Source organism: Salmo trutta, chromosome 28 (genome assembly GCF_901001165.1).
Source record: "Salmo trutta chromosome 28, fSalTru1.1, whole genome shotgun sequence".
Taxonomy (NCBI): Eukaryota; Metazoa; Chordata; class Actinopteri; order Salmoniformes; family Salmonidae; genus Salmo; species Salmo trutta.
This window is the reverse complement of record NC_042984.1, coordinates 20,927,631-20,949,158: the sequence shown is the minus strand read 5'-3', so window position 1 is coordinate 20,949,158 and position 21,528 is coordinate 20,927,631. Positions and strand designations below refer to the sequence as shown.

Below are 21,528 nucleotides of genomic sequence, written 5' to 3'. Positions count from 1 at the left end.
CAAAAACACTACAGTAAGTACTACAGTATAGTGCAATCTCCAAAAACACTACTGTAAATAATACAGTATACTACAGTCCGCAAAGAACTACAGTAAATACTACAGTATAGTACAGTCTGCAAAAACACTACAGTAAATACTACGGTATACTACATTCTTCAAAAACACTACAGTAAATACTACAGTATACTTCTATCCGCAAAAACATCACATTAATTACAATAGTATATACTACAGTTTTCTTTCACTACAGTATTTATACTATAGTATTTATACATACTACAGTATACTACAGAAAGTCTGCAAAAACAATACAGTGAATACTATATTATTTAAATACCTTAGCTTACTATAACAGTTAATAGAAATTGTCTTGTTGTTGTTTTAGCATTGTGATATGAGGCTACCTGGTAACAGCAACACGGTTTTCTTCTGAAACTGGCTCTGAAAACCTCTACCCCCCATAAAGCTGCCCCATCTCTGACACAGCTCTGATTCCTCAGGTCTAACAAAAAAATTAAGAAACCCAAAAGGAAAAAGGAGCATGCATGCACTGTAATGTGACATATCTCTTTCTCTCTTTGCAGATGAACATGGACATTTGAAAATATACCTGCCCAAAAAGCTGCTTGAATGTCTACCAAAATGCTCGTCGCTGCCAAAGGAGAGACACAGATGGAACACCAATGAGGTATGGCCCCTTCTTCTCCTTGTCACTCTGTGGTTATCATTGCAAATGTTTCTGATGTCCTCCGTGACAATGTAAAACCACTTCAGACACAAAATCAGCCATATTCTTCAGGCCTATAGGTATGAGCATTTGATTATTTTACTTAAACTTAACTTCAGCTATACTGTGTTTTAAATTAGTTAGCAAAGGAACGTTTAATCCAAACATTTTTGTGCATTAAATCTAATTTATAAGTCTTTTATTCATACTGGCAAAGTACATATTATCTAAAAGTATCTTGATTGTCTTCTGTGTAGAATCACATGATTCCATTTATTTAGGTTCCAACATCAACACATGTTTTTGCAGCTGACAGAATTAGTTTGCAATGTAATTTGTTCCTGTCACCTAGTTTCCCCTTTCCTGTTTTTGTTTGGCACTGTTGTCTAGCGGCCAACAGTAAGACAAGGAGGAAAAATGTATGATACAGAATTGAGCATGTACACCGTCTATTGAACAGTTAAGATGGTGATTTTCATAATGTGCATGCCCACTGTACATTATGAAAACCACTGTAAAATATGAATAGGCTTATTTTGTGTTTAGCTGCTGTACAAATGAAATTGGAGAGCATGATGTCTTCGGCCTATCTTAATTGGAGGTTTGTTTCATCTGTAATGTGAGCACAGTGTCATTGAGCTCCTTAAAGGGATACTTCGGGATTTTGGCAGTGAAGCGCTTTATCTACTTCCCCAGAGTCAAATGAACTCATGGATACCATTTTTAGGTCTCTGCTTGCAGTTTGAAGGAAGTTTCTAACTAGCGCTAGCATAATTGCTAACTACTATTAGCACAATGACTGGGAGTTTATGGTAACTGCTAGCATGCTAATAGATACCATAGACTTCCAGTCATTGCACTAATGCTAGTTAGCATTGGCTCCCAAACTACCTCTAACTTCCTTCATACTGGATGCAGAGACATAAAAATGGTAGCCACGAGTTCATCTGACTCTTGGGAAGTAGATAAAGGGCTTCATTGCCCTTCAATCCCGAAGTATCCCTTTAAGTATAGTGAGACCTTGATGATGCTCACTGGCTGAATAAAGCACTAAGCCTACACACATAAGAACTTGCAACAGTCTATTTTCACCTATGTATTTGTGGAATAAGAGCTAGATCATTGATGTGTCTTATCGCTTAGCTTATGTTTATTTTTACGTTACCCATTCTTAAAGGAATTCCTGTTTGGCCTAAACCATAAATGTAACTGTCAATCACACCTGGGTTATTATTCAGTGAGGCTGTATTCATCCAGCATTATGTAGATCTCATAATGTTAACATAAAAAGTATTTAGCATAGGTTGCATAAGCCTAGAGATGTTTCACATTTCATATACTGTATCACACCACTAAGAAAAGATAACACAACTTGTTTAGCTTTCTGTCACAGAAAATGAAAGTGCAAAATGTTTTTATTTGTATGCCCGTGTGAAAAGAAATCACAGAAGCCATTTGCTCCGGCTGTCCTTGACCTATAGGCCAGCCATTTAAATTAGTTATTTTCTTTTCAGTACCGCTACTTTATCATTTAATGGAAGTGAGACAGTGTCTTGCTTGATGTTCACATTTTATTTGTCGTTCACGTTCAATCTCTTTTTGGGGTATGGGTTCTCTCTCTAGTCTACGTACGTGGAGACTTGTCAGGGAGATTGGAACTAAACATTATTTAGCTTGCTGCCTAATGCTGGATGGATTTTGAACGATTGCAATTACAAAAGTTTCTCGAAGGAAATTCATAAGCTGCTGCCAGTGAAGGCATCGCTGCATTTATAATACAATTGATCCCAATGAAGCAAACGTGGTGGTTTCAGCACATTAACCGACAGGCAATGGAATCATCAGAGGAACCCAGGCAAAGAAAAGCAGCACTGTTTTAATTGTATAATGGAGCACAGTGATTGGTCTCAGACCCCCTTTCATAACTTACCTATCACTCCCACATCAACTCAGGCCCTGCCAAACCTCTGGAGTTACAAATCATAATCCATCCTCTCTTAAAGGTGTTTTTATGAAATACTAAGGCATTTTGATCCTTCAACAGTGAAGTGTTTTTTTCTTCATGTCGTGACAAGTATTTGTGCTTGAATATGCTGTATAAGAATTCATAACAGTACCAAGATAGAGACAGAGAGAGAAGGAAGCAGTTTTTGGTATGACATTCAAGCGTCAAGTTTTGTCCGAGTTTTGTCACCGCTTTTCCTCTGGGTGCAGGTCAATTTAGTTCAATGATCCCATGGCTTTAATTTCAAATATTGATCTCGATTTTGATATAATTAGTTGTTAATGAGTGAATCAATCTAATTAGATGCATGAAGATTTGATCAAAGTCACTGCCACTACTAATGAGAGGAAATTAAAGCGATGTGCGAAACCCAGCCACCCGTACTTTTGATTACAAATTTGGGCCAGAAATACTGTCATCATTGGTTTTCTAATTAATTGAGTGAAAAACAAGTGGAAGCGTCAGCACAAACATGACGGGAGATTATTCATGTTATCCGTACCACAAGACAAAAGTCCTTACTTCTATTGTGTTTGTTGTTTAGATGATTTGCACAGCAATCTATCTGATGTGTATTAATCCATCAGCCTCTTGGAGTAGCCTAATTCTTACAGTGCTGCAAAGTCCTGCACATAAACATACACTATTACATCGCTGTATTAGACATCTCAGTCTATCTTTCTCTCAGTCTGCCTCTCTTTTCCATGAGAAATGTCAAATAATCCACCTGCATGTTTTCTAATTGAGTCTGCTGTTGTTTCTCCTGTCCGACCTGTAGTGTTCTGCTAGCAATTTAAATTCATTAATGTATTTTGAAATTGATTTCATAAATGTAAGCACTTGTTGTTGGCTACAGCTGTTGTCATTTATTACTAACAACACAAACAACAGACATGTTATTAAAAAGCAGACCAAGTTATGTCACTGGTATTGTTTATTTGAAATGTTTTTACGTATATTGCCATGTGGGTTTAGGATTAACATCATAGGTAATTTACCTCCTGTCAAGTTTTTCCAATAGCACAACCAAAGAGCATCAATCCTAATTATGTTGCACGATGTGCGTTAGTGCTGTGGAGCAATACTTTCCAGGGTTGAGGAGAGAGAAGGAGACCGAGGTAACCTTCCCTAAAATCAAGGGCGTTTCCCTTTCATGAGCACCATGCGAAGTGAACCAGTGTCTCTCTCTCTTTGCTGTGGCTCGTTGGTGGTAGGCAGGCAGGCAGGCAGGCAGGCAGGCAGGCAGGCAGGCAGGCAGGCAGGCAGGCAGGCAGGCAGGCAGGCAGGCAGGCAGGCAGGCAGGCAGGGGATTACAGAGTCTCTTGTCGGCAGCGATTGTGTGACTCTTAGCGAAAGTGACACCTCATCAATTCTCTGCATATTTCTGGCGCTGGTTCAGCATGCCTAATGCAACCTTGTTGTTTTTCTCCCCCTCTGATTAAACTCTCAACATTTTGGGGGTATAGAGAGTGCATTTGATGACCACTTTAGCTTGAATGCAGGATTCAATACAACTGCTCTCAAACTAAATGCTTTCCTAAAACCTAAAATGATCATAAAGTGTGTAGCTATTGTCATACTGCCCTCGGAAGGGCATTTCACTTCTCTTTGAATACAAAAGTATCTGGTTAGATAGCACCTCAAGAAAATATGCCTTTCTCACCTTTCTGTATTGTGTAAAGGCCACATCCCTTATAGGCTCTATAGGTTGGAAAGGTCTTGGCTTCTCCCTTGTTGCTGAATAAGTGTTAGTCATCCCTCCATAGGTGGAAGAGATTCGCTCCTCCTGCCCCAAATGTGTATCGGAATGGAGGAACGAGGGTGTGAAGGGAGCTAATGCCAAGCTATTAATTTCTATCTCATTCTCCCTATTCCCCTGTGTACGTTTATGGGAAGAAGGTGTGCATGAATACATTTCAAGCATTTACTGGAAAATTAGATAAACCAATCTGATCAAAATGCAAGGGAAGGAAGCGGGCGGAGGAAGGGAAGGGGGCTGGCATCAGTAACTCTGAAGCAGCCTCAGCCTCTCTCAGAGCAGCTGATAGGCAGGCACGCTGCTCTCAGCTTCTAAATTGTCAAAGTGAGATTAATAGGAAATATGGGGCAAGCTTGACAATTTAGTTGACACAACCATAGCAGAAAGAAAGGGAGGTATGTTTTTAAAGAAATAAACAAGGAGTGCATGCCAGAAATCTGTGTTTTCTCTAGGAGGGAAGTATTAGATTTGTACAATTTGTGAACCGTATAATGTGTTTATTGTTTGTCTATCTTTTTTATGTATTTGTCTACAAGTTTATATATGTTTACAACAAGCAAGGGGAATATATCAGAATAGGGGCATTGGGGAATAATACCATATTGTACGGAATACATTTGTACTGTAGTGAAGCCGTCTCTAGAGTAATGCAAGGTCTCTTTCAGGATCAGGTGAAACGTCAATTGCTGGGATGTGTTTTTCAATTATGTTAAAGGTAATTATGATGCAACTATGATGGTGATATGATATGGATTACAATTATGAATATTAAGGCTATACGCACTACATGTTACACACATAGACACTCAAACATGCAAATTGGCAGAGTTATTATTTATTTAGACATCACACATTATAGTCTTACTCTTATACAGACATCATACACACTCTCATTATATCATATCCAATATCATACACATCAACCTACTCAGATTTGTTACACACATCATTTGTCTCAATTTTATAACATCTGTGGCATTGGCTCACAGGCAAACAGGCAAGGGAATAAAACAAATATTGCTAGAACCTATTTCTTGAATTGAAAATATCAGACATTTGAAAGCTCTAGTTTTGACCGTCATAATACCTCTGATGGCAGTAACTTTACAAGCACTACTTATGGTCAATTTAGCCTGAGAATAGTATCTAGTTATGGTAAGGGGTGAAATAAGTATAGCCAGTTATAATTGTAACGGTTTAGCAGATTATAAAAAAAGAAGATCAGTCTTTACATGGTTAAAAGAAAAGGAATATAACATATACTGTTTACAAGAAACTCACTCTACATCCTTAGATGAAGTTGCGTGGAAAAGGGAATGGGGTGGTGAAATAATTTTCTGTTATGGACAAAGGAACTCAAAGGGTGTGATGATATTAATTAACAAAAATTTTGATCTGAATGTGCAAATAATCAGGAATGATTTGCAAGGAAGATGGATCATTTTGAATATGAAAGTGGACAAAAAATAGATTTGGCTCATTAATCTATATGGTCCAAATCAGGATGATCCACACTTCTTCGAAAACATTTATACCAATTTATTGAACTTACAGGCAACAAATGATCTGATCATTATGGTAGGAGACTATAACACAGTGTTAAGTACCTCAATGGACCGTAAAGGTAATCCCTCTACAGACTATCACCACCGTGTCCTTAAGGAAATCACAAATATTATGGACAGATTAGAAATAGTGGATATTTGGAGACTAAAAAAAACCGACCTAGTGAGATATACATGGAGCAGACTTAATCAAGCTAGTCGTCTTGACTACTTTCTTGTCTCTTTCTCTCTTGCGTCAAAGGTTAAAAAAGTTTAAATAATAGACAGAATGCGATCGGATCATCATCTAATTGGCATTCACATAACTCTTATAGATTTTCCACGTGGATGGGGATATTGGAAATTTAATCAAAGTTTACTGGAAGACAACTTATTTTTAACTAAGACAAAATCATTTATAACTGAATTTTTCCAGTATAATATAGGTTCAGCAAATCCCGTTATTGTTTGGGATACCTTTAAATGTACCTTCAGGGGTCATTCAATTCAATATTCATCAATAATAAAAAAGCAGTTTCTGTCTAAAGAAACAAGGGAAATCCATGAACTAATAGTACAGGTAGATAGCAATAAAAACGATACTACAGAGATACAAAATAAGTTAGAGGAAAAACAAAAAGAACTTGAGGAACTTATTCAAGAACGATCTAATGTAATCTATTACAAAAATAAAGCAAACTGGATGGAATATGGAGAAAAATGCACAAACTCCTTCCTGAATCTCCAATACAGGAACGCTAACAAAAATAATTTGCAGAAACTCGTTACTGAAGACGGACTCATCTATGATTCTCTGAATTATATTTTAAAAGAGCAAGCTAATTATTTTAGGCAGATGTTCTCTTTTCCGTCTCATCCTCTCCCACTGAATGAAGATTACGGTAAGGAATTCTTTCCAAATAATATAAAAAAATGGAAAATTAACAAATGTACAGAAAGATCAGTGCGAAGGCCAAATTACAGAGGAAGAACTTTTTGAGGCTATTAAATCCTTTCAGTCTGGAAAAACCCCAGGGCTTGATGGCATACCGGTAGAGGTATATCAAGTATTTTTTTTATATACTAAAAGCTCCATTGTTAGATTGTTTTAACTACTCCTATAGAAATGGTAGTCTGTCAGGTACTCAGCAGGAAAGTCTAATTTCTCTATTATTAAAACAAGACCCAGATGGCAAATATAAAGACCCAGTCTATCTAAAAACTGGAGGCCCCTTACACTTCAATGTTGTGATGCAAAAATACTAGCAAAATGCATAGCAGTCAGAATTAAAAGGGTTTTACCAGGTATTGTTCATCCTGATCAGACAGGTTTTTTACATGGACGATACATTGGAGATAATATACGACAACTACTAGAAATAATCATAATCAGCTACTAAAACATCATGAAACATATAAGAAGCCAGGAATGGTATTTATAGCGCATTTTGAAAAGGCATTTGATAAAGTAAGACTGGATTTTATTTATAAATGCCTGGATTTGTTCAATTTTGGTAATTCTCTTATAAAATTAGTAAAAATAATGTATATCAACCCCAGGTGTAAAATAGTAAATAACGGCTACTTCTCAGAGAGTTTTGAATTGTCAAGAAGAGTTAAACAAGGGTGTCCGCTGTCACCATATCTATTCGTTGTGGTTATCGAAATGCTAGCTATTAAAATCAGATAAAATCACATATTGGATCTTTAAAAAATACAACTTTTACATTACCCTGCAGCTTATCTATACAATGGGCTGATGTAGAAGTAGACATACTCTGTATTCATATCATAAAAGATATAAATAAGCTCTCCACAATGAATTTCAATAGAAAACTTGTAAAAATAGACAAGATCCTGCAATCATGTAGAGGTAAATACCTGTCTATTTATGGAAAAATTGCCCTGATTAACTCCATAGTCATATCTCAGTTTACTCACTTACTTATGGCGCTGCCTGCTCCTGATGATTCGTTTTTCAAATCATATGAGCAAAAAATATTTCGCTTTATCTGGGATGCTAAACCTGACAAAATAAAATTTGCCTATCTATATAATGAATTTGGGTGGGTTGATATAATTAAATATAACAGCACTAAACCTCTCTCTAAAAGCTTCACTCATTCAAAAGTTTTATTGGAACCCTAAATGGTTCTCAAGTAGATTAATAAGAAAAGCTCATCCATTGTTTAAAAATGTCCTTTTTGCCTTTGTGCAGATTGCCATGTCTCATTTTCGATTAATTGAAAATTATACTTTTTTCAAAGTATCTGTCTTTTTCAAACAAGCATTGCAGAGCTGGCAACAATTTCAATTTCATCCCCCTGAAAAGATAGAACAAATATTACAACAAATATTATGGCTGAACTCAAATGTGCTGGTTGACAAAATACCTGTATTTATGGGAAGATGTTTGAAAAGGGTATTTTGTTCTTAAATTATATTGTAAATTGTAGTTGATTACAGCATTGCCACAAAAATGGAGGAGGTGGGTGGCAGCGGGAGGAGGTAGGGAACTGGTCTGTCTGCCCAATATAAAGGATCAAAACTGGCGGAGGAATAAAAATAGCATAAAATAGGAAAGTATACCAGTTTAATTTGAGGACCAGGATGTTGACAACTGTGCCATAAAGATTGCAAAATAGTTGGGAAGAGATTTTTGATGTACTTATTCGATGGTAAAGGGTGTATGAGTTGATATATAAAACAATGCAAGATTCAAGACTTCGTGCTTTTCAGCTAAAATTATTATATAGAATTCTTGCCACCAACAAAATGTTGAATATTTGGGGCATAAAATCATCGAAGCTCTGCAGATTTTGTTGTGAGGATACATTTTGGTATTGCCCTCAGGTAGCCTGTTTCTGGTCTCAGGTTCAGGAATGTCTGAAAATGCATAGCATTGATCTAAAATTGACCCTAGAAATAGTACTGTTAGGAGATCTGGAGAGACCGGGTCAGTCAATTACTAAAATACTAATACTCTTTGTAAAATTATTTATCTTCAACACGCAATCTGTAGATTCTATTCAATTAGATAGATTGAAATTGTACGTTAAACATCATAGCATAGTTGAAAGATATGTGTTGCGTAGAAACACGAAGTGGGTGGCCAGCAGAGATAGATGGGATGGGCTGAGGGAAGCTGAAGGTTGGTATGTGGAATTGGAGACAGGTGGGAGTGGAGTTTCTGTGCGAGAGAGAGAATGATGGTCAAAAGATAAAGGAGAAAAAAAAGTTAAAATAAAACATAATAAAAGTACATTTGAATGACACTAAGTGGCAGTGTTTTTACAACTAATGCCGGTTTGCCTGAGGCTGATGCCGTGCAGGTGTTTGTACACATGCATATGCACACACTCTCATTCAAATAAACACATACAAGAACACACACATACATGTACAGTAGGCATTGCTGTTATGATTTTAGTTGTCCTTGATGTCCTTTGTTTTAAATTTATTCTTTTGTTTAATTTTTTTTGCATTGTTGTCTGCTGTTTTCTTCTGTCTTTTCCTTTTTTGTCTTTAGTTCATTCTCTTGGTTGTTGGTGCATTGGAGGGTTCTTGGGGGTGGGGAATGGAATTAATTGTATTTTTTTATTTAAAAACAAATTCGGGGGGGGGTTGAGGGACAGCTATTGGGGAAGTGTGGGGGGATCTTGGAGGGTTGAGGTTTCACAAGATTGTGATCATGAAAAAGGAAATTATGACATATATTTTATATCACTATCATTCACACGCACCCTCACACATAAGGATGGGTCTGTTGTGGAAAGACTGATACATGTTTGATAGTGTCTTGATGCTGTATTGTTTGTCCTTCATGTTCTAATACTTTAATGTTACCCCTTCCTTGTGTTTTTTGCAATAAATAATAAAAACGTTTTAAAAATGGTGAACCGTTCATAAAGAATAGGACATTTTGTACCTCAGGTTCAGCTAATGCAGAGACTTTAAAATATTACGTATCATTTGTCTGTTATGGCAGAGTTTACATACGTTGCGTTGCATGACATTAACATCGATTTACATACAGGCTATTAGGCTATTATCCCCCATAAAACTAAAGCTATTTCAGTGTTTTTAGTCACTAAGGCTAGCCACGCCTTTTCCTGTAGTCGAAGCATGTAGGCCTATCATTTTGTCATTGCTCTTTCTATTCAGTCAGCAGCCTTCACCCTCTTATGTCTTTCTGAGAGGAGTAGGCTATAGGTCCAGGAGAAACAAATCCTACCCAGAATTCGTCTCAGGTCCGCAACCAACTGCTATTGTCTGCTGTCTGCTCTGGCAGCCATGACCTCTATTTTCCGGACATTCTTGTTGAGATTAAAATATTTGTATAGAAATACACCTCACACACAAAGGGGCTTAAAGCTTAAATTCCTTTCCAGATCAAACAGAACCGCCTCCATGTTTAGGTTACCTCAGCATGGGAAGGTAGGAGGACCAGAGATGTGTGGCAGAATTGCAATGCCATGCATAAATGCTATTTTTATTTGCATCACTTGCTCTTTGGCTCTCGTTGGAACTCTGTCCAGAGTCTCGGCATGGCTTTATCATTGTGGGAATAAAACAACTGCATTCATTCTAGGGCTGTCTCCGACTAAAAAAATCTTTGTCGACCAAGAGTCGTTTTTCTATCAACCAATCGATTGGTCAAAATGTTATTACATGTATTTTTCCATATATAGACACATCCTATGTGTTTTAATTAAATCAACTATATGCACAGAGCTTGTCTGTTGCTTTAAGCGTACTGTTTGATGAAATAATTAAGACACACAAATTACTAGAGGAAGTCCGACCACAATTTATTTGATTGTGCCGGGCCTGGCTCAGACTTGCTGTGCTGTGTTAAAAAGAAAAGACAGCGAGTGACTGTATGACTAGCACCTGTTGTCTCTCTCTCCTCCCTGCTGCAGCAAACACCACAGAACATCATCAGTGTGTATCACATTGTACGTGTTACTGAAGCTGCAACATAATTACAGCCATTTCTGACTGAAAAATGACGTTGCCGAAATCCTTAATTTATTTAGGAAAAACATTCCCTATTCCCTCAACCATTGCTCTCTTTACATAACACATGAATGCATCGCATGCACATGACCAATAGGACCTGACCTATAGCATATACCAATACACACAGGCAGTTAGAAACGCCAAGGCTAGCTTTTTCAAACAGAAATTTGCTTCGTGCAACTCCAACTCTAAAAAGTTCTGGGACATTGTAAAGTCCATGGAGAATAAGAACACCTCCTCCCAACTGCCCACTGCACTGAGGATAGGAAACTCTGTCACCACCGATAAGCCCACTATAATTGAGAATTTCAATAAGCATTTTTCTACGGCTGGCCATGCTTTCCACCTAACTACCCCTACTGCATTCAACAGCACTGCACCCCCCACAGCTACTCGCCCAAGCCTCCCCCATTTCTCCTTCTCCCAAATCCTTTCAGCTGATGTTCTGAAAGAGCTGCAAAATCTGGACCCCTACAAATCAGCTGGGCTTGACAATCTGGACCCTTTCTTTCTAAAATTATCTGCCGAAATTATTGCAACCCCTATTACTAGCCTGTTCAACCTCTCTTTCGTGTCGTCTGAGATTCCCATAGATTGGAAAGCAGCTGCTGTCATCCCCCTCTTCAAAGGAGGTGACACTCTTGACCCAAATTGCTACAGACCTATATCCATCCTACCCTGCCTTTCTAAGGTCTTCGAAAGCCAAGTCAACAAACAGATTACCGACTATTTCGAATCCCACCGCACCCTCTCCGCTATGCAATCTGGTTTCAGAGCTGGTCATGGGTGTACCTCAGCCACGCTCAAGGTCCTAAACGACATCATAACCGCCATCGATAAGAAACAATACTGTGCTGCCGTATTCATTGACCTGGCCAAAGCTTTTGACTCTGTTAATCACCACATCCTCATCGGCAGACTTAGTAGCCTTGGTTTCTCAAACGATTGCGTCGCCTGGTTCACCAACTACTTCTCTGACAGAGTTCAGTGTGTCAAATCGGAGGGCCTACTGTCTGGACCTCTGGCAGTCTCTATGGGGGTACCACAGGGTTCAATTCTTGGGCCAACTCTTTTCTCTGTATACATAAATGATGTCTGGTTAGACTGTAAACTCTCCTTCCAGACTCACATCAATCATCTCCAATCCAAAGTGAAATCTAGAATTGGCTTCCTATTTCGCAACAAAGCATCCTTCACTCATGCTGCCAAACATACCCTCGTAAAACTGACCATCCTACCAATCCTCGACTTCGGCGATGTCATTTACAAAATAGCCTCCAATACCCTACTCAACAAGCTGGATGCAGTCTATCACAGTGCCATCCGTTTTGTCACCAAAGCCCCATATACAACCCACCACTGCGACCTGTATGCTCTCGTTGGCTGGCCTTCACTTCATAATCGTCACCAAACACATTGGCTCCAGGTCATCTACAAGACCCTGCTAGGTAAAGTCCCCCCTTATCTCCGCTCACTGGTCACCATAGCAGCACCCACCTGTAGCACGCGCTCCAGCAGGTATATCTCTCTGGTCACCCCTAAAGCCAACTCCTCCTTTGGTCGTCTCTCCTTCCATTTCTCAGCTGCCAATGACTGGAACGAACTACAAAAATCTCTAAAACTGGAAACACTTATCTCCCTCACTAGCTTTAAGCACCAGCTGTCAGAGCAGCTCACAGATCTCTGCACCTGTACATAGCCCATCCTTAATTTAGCCCAAACTACTACCTCTTCCCCTACTGTATTTATTTATTTTATTTATTTTGCTCCTTTGCACCATATTATTTATATTTTAACTTTTAACTTTCTTCAAACTACAAATCTACCATTCCAGTGTTTTTCTTGCCATACTTTATTTACTTTGCCACCATGGCATTTTTTTGCCTTTACCTCCCGTATCTCACATCATTTGCTCACATTGTATATAGTCTTATTTTTTTCTTCTGCATCATTGATTGTATGTTGTTTTACTCCATGTGTAACTCTGTGTTTTTGTATGTTGTCGAACTGCTTTGCTTTATCTTGGCCAGGTCGCAATTGTAAATGAGAACTTGTTCTCAACTTGCCTACCTGGTTAAATAAAGGTGAAATAAAAATAAATAAAATAAAATAAATAAATATCATAATCACATCAATAAATTGGTTATAACAAACTCTGAACACGTAACACATGTGACAGCAAAATGGATGCAGAGGACTTGACAAATAAACTCAAAACGGGGGAATGTTTACTGGTTGCTCAGGAGGTAAAGGGGAAGTCAGATGTGTGTAATACATTTCACTAGTTGTAGAAAATACTGGAGATCAAGAAAAAGAAGGTAAGGAGCAAGTGCTTCGTGCATATTATTACATTTACATTTAAGTCATTTAGCAGACGCTCTTATCCAGAGCGACTTACAAATTGGTGCATTCACCTTAAGATATTCAGTGGAACAACCACTTTACAATAGTGCATCTAAATCTTTCGGGGGGGGGGGTAGAAGGATTACTTTATCCTATCCCAGGTATTCCTTAAAGAGGTGGGGTTTCAGGTGTCTCATTATGTGTGCAAACGCATGTTGTTAGATTAGAATATAATTTTTCTGACCATTTGGAACAATGTAAACAACACTAAATAAATTATAAGCGTACCAGAGTCTCTTGTAATGTTTTTTTGTAAAACGTTTTTTACAGCAAAGACTGAAAACAGTCACATTCATTCGTGAATGCAATTTCCAAAATGGAAGTTTTTTATTTATTTATTGTTTACGCTAATTATTCAATAGTCACTTTGTTGTTGTTTTTTTAAACTAAAATGCTTGATTGCATTTCAAATATAGAATGACTCGAATCCTGTGTGATGACATGAATGAAAACCTTATTGATTGCTAAAGTAGCCTACTATATATAAGTATTGAAATATAGACCTAAGTAAGAGAGGGTATTAAGACTAAACAGCATGTGCTCTTAGTCCTACAGCTCGATGGTGGTTATACAAGTCTGCTATACTAAGCTTACTAATGATAATGACATTACTTATTATTATAAGGACGATCATAATAATAATAGTAATAATAACAATAACAAGGCGATAAAGCAAAAATTAAGGTTATTATTATTATAAATATAATTTTGCTGACAATTTGGAACAATGTAAACAACACTAAATAGATTATTTATAATACCAGAGAGACTGCTCTCACATAAAAAGTGTAAAGCCTTTATTACAGCATAGGACAGATTAAAAACAGCAGAATTTGTGAAATTGTTTATCCGACAGGTGGTTCGTGAGGCTTTGTGCTCATGGAATCAGTAGGCTATTAAACAAACACTCAAACAGACAACACAAGCAGGATCTGTCTTATTTCTGTACATATACAATATATGAATGATTTATAAAGCCAGGCACATTTAACAGTTAGGCTATTGATTATAGACCTAATTAAGTTGGGGTTGACGCTCTCCTCACTTTTCTTAGACAATTAAGGGAAGGGCTGTTTTCTCGTCTCCTAACTCAACTGCTGCCTCCGCCGCATTGTTCGCAACACCAATATGCTGGTTAACTTTGCTATTATGCACATAGCTACATGGTCTAGGAAAAGGCGCCAATTCAACAGCGCACTGATGCGTTTCAGAACTGCGGACAGCGACCACTATCCATCAATTGAGAAAGGGCATTTGTTATAAAATAATATAATTTTTATTTGTGTTGCACCATTGTTCTTACATAATATAACCATATACAATTTCAGTAGCACATGTCTTAGAGTGATACATCCCCATGGCCTCCAGAATGGATCAGTCCACTCAGACGGGCACGAATCAGACAGAATAAAGTTGAATTGTCTCCAAAATAGTTTATTAAATACCCACCAAGCTGTATAAATTCAAGCCATATATTCTGGAAGAATGCATTCGAAAAACATGTAGCAACTAGAAACACCATATTGAGGGGAGTAGCATCTGATCCTCAGTCACCGCGTCTTGAATAGCAGAAGCACTGGTCCACAGTCGAAAGGGGACCTGGGACCTAAGCTGGTGTGACACCCTCAGTCTTTAATGAACGCAAGACAGCGCTGCAGCAGCGGCACTCTGAGTACTGCACTGTGAGAAGAACCTCCCCCACAGCCTCAGCTTTAGAGTGGGAGTGCTGCTGCTGCCTGCTGCCGCTGAACTGGTGCTGAACCCAGAGAGACAAGACAGCATCAGCTCAGGCCTCCTTCGGCTTGCTGCACATTTAATACCCCTGTCGTCAGTAATAATCCAATGCTGGCAGTGGCACGGCATGGTGCTTGCATGCAATATGCCTCCGCTCAGGACAGCACCCAGCCAGAGCCTCACTGGAGACTGGACACACTCAGTGGACACAATCACTATACTCCTGGGCAGTGGGTGAATCAGACCACCAGGGAGAGAGGGCTAGGAAGGCAGCTACCCTAGCGACACAGTGCTGGTCAAAATCAGCTAACGAGTAATGAAATGCATATGGCTGAGGAAGGGAGGTATCCTCGGGAGTTGTTCACTGACAATAGGAGATAGTCAGCAATAATAATAAGGACAATTGGATACCGTGATGTAATCATTCAGAACCTTATCTCTGGCTGGAACGTCATGTCTGTTAACCCTTTCTTCTGCTTTTGTTTGCTCCAACTCCCAGCTGTTATTATTTGAGAATACACGGCACAATCTTTCAGAGAGCTGCAGGAGATTACTTCAATCAGATACAGTTTTCATCTTTCCTCTGTTCTTTTGTAACGGTAATGATTACCTTTTAAGTGTTTATTGAACACAATATGAAAGGCCTACAAAGGCAGTTGAGCTCAGAGCGTCTCTCCTTTCTAAACAAGCTAGCTACCAATGTCTTGTCGTCCCATTCTACCCAAATGAAGGATGTACTGTATACTGTATCATTAATGAATATGCAATTTTTTAATACCTTGCTGAAGCTAAATGAGGTTCATTTACATGATGTCCTCCCTGTAGCCCTGGATGCTCAGCTCTGTAAGGTTTGTGTTCTTCCCAGAACCCTTTTACCGTGGCTTGCAGCTTTTCTAGTGCTGCTGCTTACTGCTGAGGCTGGTGAATCCCCCTCTGAATATCCTGACCTCATTACAACATTGGCTGGATTAAGGCTTTCTCCTATGGATTAGGATGATTCTGATTAGGATGATTGGGCCTGCCCTCATCAAACAGCCAGGTGTTTGACTCCCTTAACTCTCCTTTTAATACATTTTCGGTCATTGTTGCTACACAAACAAATTGGATCTTTTTCCAGGGCCTGTCAATGTTGTTTTTATGGACGTCAGTGCTTAGAGAATTCACCTAGTCGAACTCAAGGCTGCGTCTGATTAAATGTTTATCTTCATTTGAGCTACTTGCCCGGCCTCATCCTTCCTCTACGGAATGTAGCCTAATTAAAATGACTCCCTCCGAATCCGCAAATGTTTATGGAAATGTTCATTAGCTTCTCTGGGGCAATCAGTGGAAATTAAAGGTCATGTTTGTTTGTTTGTTTATTTGTTTTATTTTTTCAAACGGAAATACCTTAATTTTTTTTCTACACCATGAACAGGTGTCCGGTGTGTGTTGTGAATATGAATGGGCCCGGTGCTCAGGGCTTTGTCTCAAGTGGAGTCTGGACTAGTGCTTTAAGTGGCTGAGGTGAGATGAAGGGGGAAATACCATCTCCATCCTGTCGGGATCCATGTTCTTTAACCTAGGCTAGGGATTTTAGCGTTTCCAGTCGTTAGCTTTATGTAGGTAATCGGGATAAAGGTGTAAACATACACCACATCGCTATTTAGGGGTTTGAGCACATTTCAATCCCAAATCCATATTCTTGTGAAAAGAACATAAAGTATGTGCAGAACAAAAGTAGGCCTCAGGTCGACTGGCCTGGCCTCGTAGTACCCTCCTCTATGTCTTGATAGCTCTAGTGATTGCCAGTGATGTAACTTACTGTAAAGTGTCAATTTTGTAGCAGTGGTGTGGTGAGTTTGTTTGCAATAGCAACCCACCAGTAAGGTGCATGCTACAGAGACCTTTTGGTTTCTTCTTATGGATGTGCACATCAAGGCAGGGGTCCTCGGTCTCCTCTGAAGACAGGGGTGCCAGCTCAAAATTGCATGACCTCTATTGTAGCACATACAGGTCACTCCACCTCCTGTGGGAAGACTCTAAATTGAACCCAGCTTGTGTCTTCCATTTTTTTTCTTCCCCTCTCTCTCTCTCTCTCTCTCTCTCTCTCTCTCTCTCTCTCTCTCTCTCTCTCTCTCTCTCTCTCTCTATCTCATGTTAGTTTCCCTCCCTTACTCTTTTCCTTTTCCCTCATGTGTTCACTGAGGTGCAAAGCTATTCAGGGATGAAGGAATAGATTTCTATACCTTTTCGCACTAAATTGCTGGGTCAGGGTTTTTTGGGCGGAACCGTTTTGTAATGGACTTGAAGTTTATTTACTAGATACAAAAGGAAAGGAGTTCCAATCCTGATTTCTTTTCCTGAGTTCTTTCATCTTTCATCTGTTTGTGCATTTCAGTGATCATAGTCGGTCTCTAATATTTATACTGAACAAAATATAAACCCAACATGTAAAGTGTTGGTCCCATGTTTCATGAGCTGAAATAAGAAATCCCAGAAATGTTCCATATCCACAAAAAGCTTATTTATCTGCAATTTTGTGCACAAATTTGTACATCCCTGTTAGTGAGCATTTCTCCTTTGCCAAGATAATCCATCCACCTGACAGGTGTGGCATATCAAGAAGCTGAATTAACAACATGATCATTACACAGGTGCACCTTGTTCTGGGGACAATAAAAGGCCACTCTAAAATGTGTCGTTTTGTCACACAACACAATGCCACAGATGTCTCAAGTTTTGCGGGAGCGTGCAATTGGCATGCTAACTGCAGGAATGGCCACCAGAGCTGTTGCCAGAGAATTGAATGTACATTTTTCTGCCATAAGCCGCCTCTAACGTCGTTTTAGAGAATTAGGCAGTACGTCCAACCAGGCTCACAACCACAGACCATCTGTAACCACGCCAGCCCAAGACCTCCACAACATTAAGCCCTATTGTGGGGAAAAACGAATTCTGATTGGCTAGGCCTGGCTCCCCCTATGCCCTCCCAGGCCCACCCTTGGCTGCTGCCTTGGCCAGTCATGTGAAATCCATTGATTAGGGCCTATATCTCAACTGTTTACACTACCGTCCAAAAGTTTGGGGTCAGTTAGAAATGTCCTTGTTTTTGAAAGAAAAGCACATTTTTTGTCTATTAAAATAACATCAAATTGATCAGAAATACAGTGTAGACATTGCTAATGTTGTAAATGACTATTGTAGCTGGAAACATCTGATTTTTTATGGAATATCTACATAGGCGTACAGAGGCCCATTATCAGCAACCATCACTCCTGTGTTCCAGTGGCACGTTGTGTTAGCTAATCCAAGTTGATCATTTTAAAAGGCTAATTGATTATTAGAAAACCCTTTTGCAATTATGTTAGCACAGCTGAAAACGGTTGTGCTGATTTAAAGAAGCAACAAACTGGCCTTCTTTAGACTAGTTCAGTATCTGGAGGATCAGCATTTGTAGGTTCAATTACAGGCTCAAAATGGGCAGAAACAAGAAACTGAAGATCTCGTACAACGTTGTGTACTACTCCCTTCACAGAACAGCACAAACTGGCTCTAACCAGAATAGAAAGAGGAGTAGGAGGCCACGGGGGCACAACTGAGCAAGAGGACAAGTACATTAGAGTGTCTAGTTTGAGAAACAGATGCCTCACAAGTCCTCAACTGGCAGCTTCATTAAATAGTACCCGCAAAACACCAGTCTTAACGTCATTAGTGAAGAGGCGACTCAGGGATGCTGGCCTTCTAGGCAGAGTTGCAAAGAAAAAGCCATATTTCAGACTGATCAATACAAATAAAAGATTAAGATGGGCAAAAGAACACAGACACTGGACAGAGGAACGCTGGATAGAAGGCCAGCATCCCGGAGTCACCTCTTCACTGTTCTTAGTGACTCCAAACATTTGAATGGTAGTGTATATCTTAACACATTAGCTACAGCGTTGTTTCCTGTTATTTCTATTTTGGCACTTGTCTTTGACTGAATTCAATTTCATAACGGTTGTCTCCTAGCTCAGTATCTGCTTGGTCAAACTGCTTGTCCTATTTCGTTTTTCCATCAAGGTCAAACAATGCAGTCACAGCTGGTCAGCAGAGAGGACACTATGTATCTTTATATTTTTATTGGGAGCCGAGCGAGACGCAATCTTCTATTCCACAAGGGGCCAGTCTTTTTTTAGAGGATCAAAAGAACACATCACTTCCACACTACAGAATATAACATGAAAAGAGTAAGAGGCAGGCTGGTGTTGACTGAGGTCGGAAGGCTAGGCACTTTATCTGGCTCCGGAAGGGCGGGAGGCTGGGATGAGTCACGGTGGATGTTTCATAGAGGTTCTCCGGGAAATCCGTTTGACGCCGCTCCTCTTTGGCCCAGTAGGAGGGATGTTGTTGGGTAATCAGTGGAAGGCCGCATGGGCTCTACTACTTCTGCTTCATGGCATCCTTCCTGCTTCTCTGTCTTTCTCTATTTCTCTCTCTCTTTCTCTCTCCTTTCTCTCGATCTCACTCTCGCTTGTTCTCTCCCCATCTTCCCTTTCTTGTTGTGTGTGGGGCTTTGATCTTTAAAGGTCCTTGAGAATGAGGAGCCAGAAGTAGCCAGGCAGAAGCAGCCTGGGATTCTCTCTGGGCCTGCTCGGATCCCTTCCTATCACCCTTTCTCCATCTGATGGACAGCTCCAGTCATGACAAGCTCAGGCAGCGCCTCGCCTCTCATGCCTCTCCTCTCCCCGCTACAGCCCTGACATATTGAGGGCTTTGCCCGCCTGCCTGATACACCCCCCCCCCTTCATTGTCAAAGAGAAAGGAAACTAGAGCGGGAGCTCTCTCTGACCTTGTTTGTTAAGTTGGTACAGCATTACAATATAGGCATTTTCATGCATTTATCTGATCCTTTCATATCCTCAAGAGTAATCATTTTTCACAAACTGAGAGGCAGTTAAGCTGATGGCGGCACTTCCCTCCTCTTTGGTGAGACCTCTCTCCCTCTCTCTCTCTTATGGAAGGAGCTCTGCCCAACCTGTCCAATCTTAGCACTCACACTGTAAGTGTTAAGCATTTATGAGATTTAAGACTCTCTGGATGTCCAGCTGACTGGGCTGTCATCTCTCCCTGAGTTAAACCTAGGTACTCCGTCAAACACCAAGGCCCACGTCCATTGAGCTAACAAGGTGTTTTCCTCACCATCCCTTTCTTTCTTTTTTCCAATTGATGCATTTGAATGGAATTGGTGGGGAGCTTACTTTCTCAACTTTTAGCAAAGACCTAGTTACACTAGAATTTAGAATGTAGAATTGTATTCCCTTGTGAATGCAAAGGGTAGTAAGAATATGGTGCTGAAAGAACAAGGCGTGAATACATTACATCCAATAGAAGTATTTTCATCCCAATCAAAACTTTTACTTCACGGTTACTGACAAAACTAGGGAGATAATCTACACTTTAACCTTGGTGGAACTAGGGATGGGGGTTTGAAATAATTTCACTATTCGAATAGTATCATGAATATTTGTCGGATAGCTGGATATTCGAATATATGTGGGTTTTTTTTTACTTACGTTTAGCTAGCTAGGCTAATTGAGGCCACATTTAGCATTTTCTCCACAACCCCATTCAGATAAAACAACAGCCTACTCCTCATTTCGCTAACTTTTAATTCCGTAATTTGATTCCATCTTGCGTTGCATTAGGGAACTCTCACTACACTTGCTACACATTAAGCCGCTTTGCGGCTGTGATTGGCCAACATAAACACCAAGCTACACACAAGCTACACCCATGAAGTCTACTGGACGGCTACTAGTCTTTTTTATGGGCCGCACCTCATACATTTTTTTGTAAAGTGTTTTATTTTATTAAATTAATAATTTTAAATGGCATGGTTTACTGTTGTATGTTACAATGTCAGATGGATATTTTAATTTAAAAAAAAGCCTTTTCAGTGTTAAAATAAAAAAACATTTTTTGGGTGGGCAAAAATAAATACTCTAACGTATTAAAATACTAAAGTCCGTTCGGATATTCTAATAACCTTGCACATCCCTAGGTGGAACCTCACAAGGCCTTTTACATGGTAGAGAAGAGTCTTTCCGAAATATCAACGATTATCCCCTTTTAGTTGTTCATTGTCTTTATCCTGTCAGAGCTGCTCATTGAGGCATTGTCCTCCACTGTATCCCACAGCTCACCGGATCCCAGACCAGCAGCACGGTTCAGACGTCCTCTTGGAGGGATGTCCTTCAGCCTTCTTTGTTCATCTGGGCCACATGTGAAGCCCTTTCTCTCAGAAATGTTTACACATCAATGGAACCGCTGGGATTTGAGAAACAGGCTGACAAGGCCATAATGATCCATCTCG

The 21,528-nt window shown here is 39.6% G+C and overlaps 1 protein-coding gene across 1 annotated transcript in view; it reads left to right on the top strand.

Moving 5' to 3' along the window:
* LOC115165771 (calmodulin-binding transcription activator 1-like) overlaps nt 1–21,528 on the top strand; it is an 83,957-nt gene that overhangs the window by 22,615 nt on the left and 39,814 nt on the right. Inside the window, exon 3 of the mRNA XM_029719125.1 lies at nt 588–691. Within this exon, the coding sequence (XP_029574985.1) occupies nt 588–691 (104 nt within the window). The remainder of the gene's footprint in view (nt 1–587; nt 692–21,528) is intronic.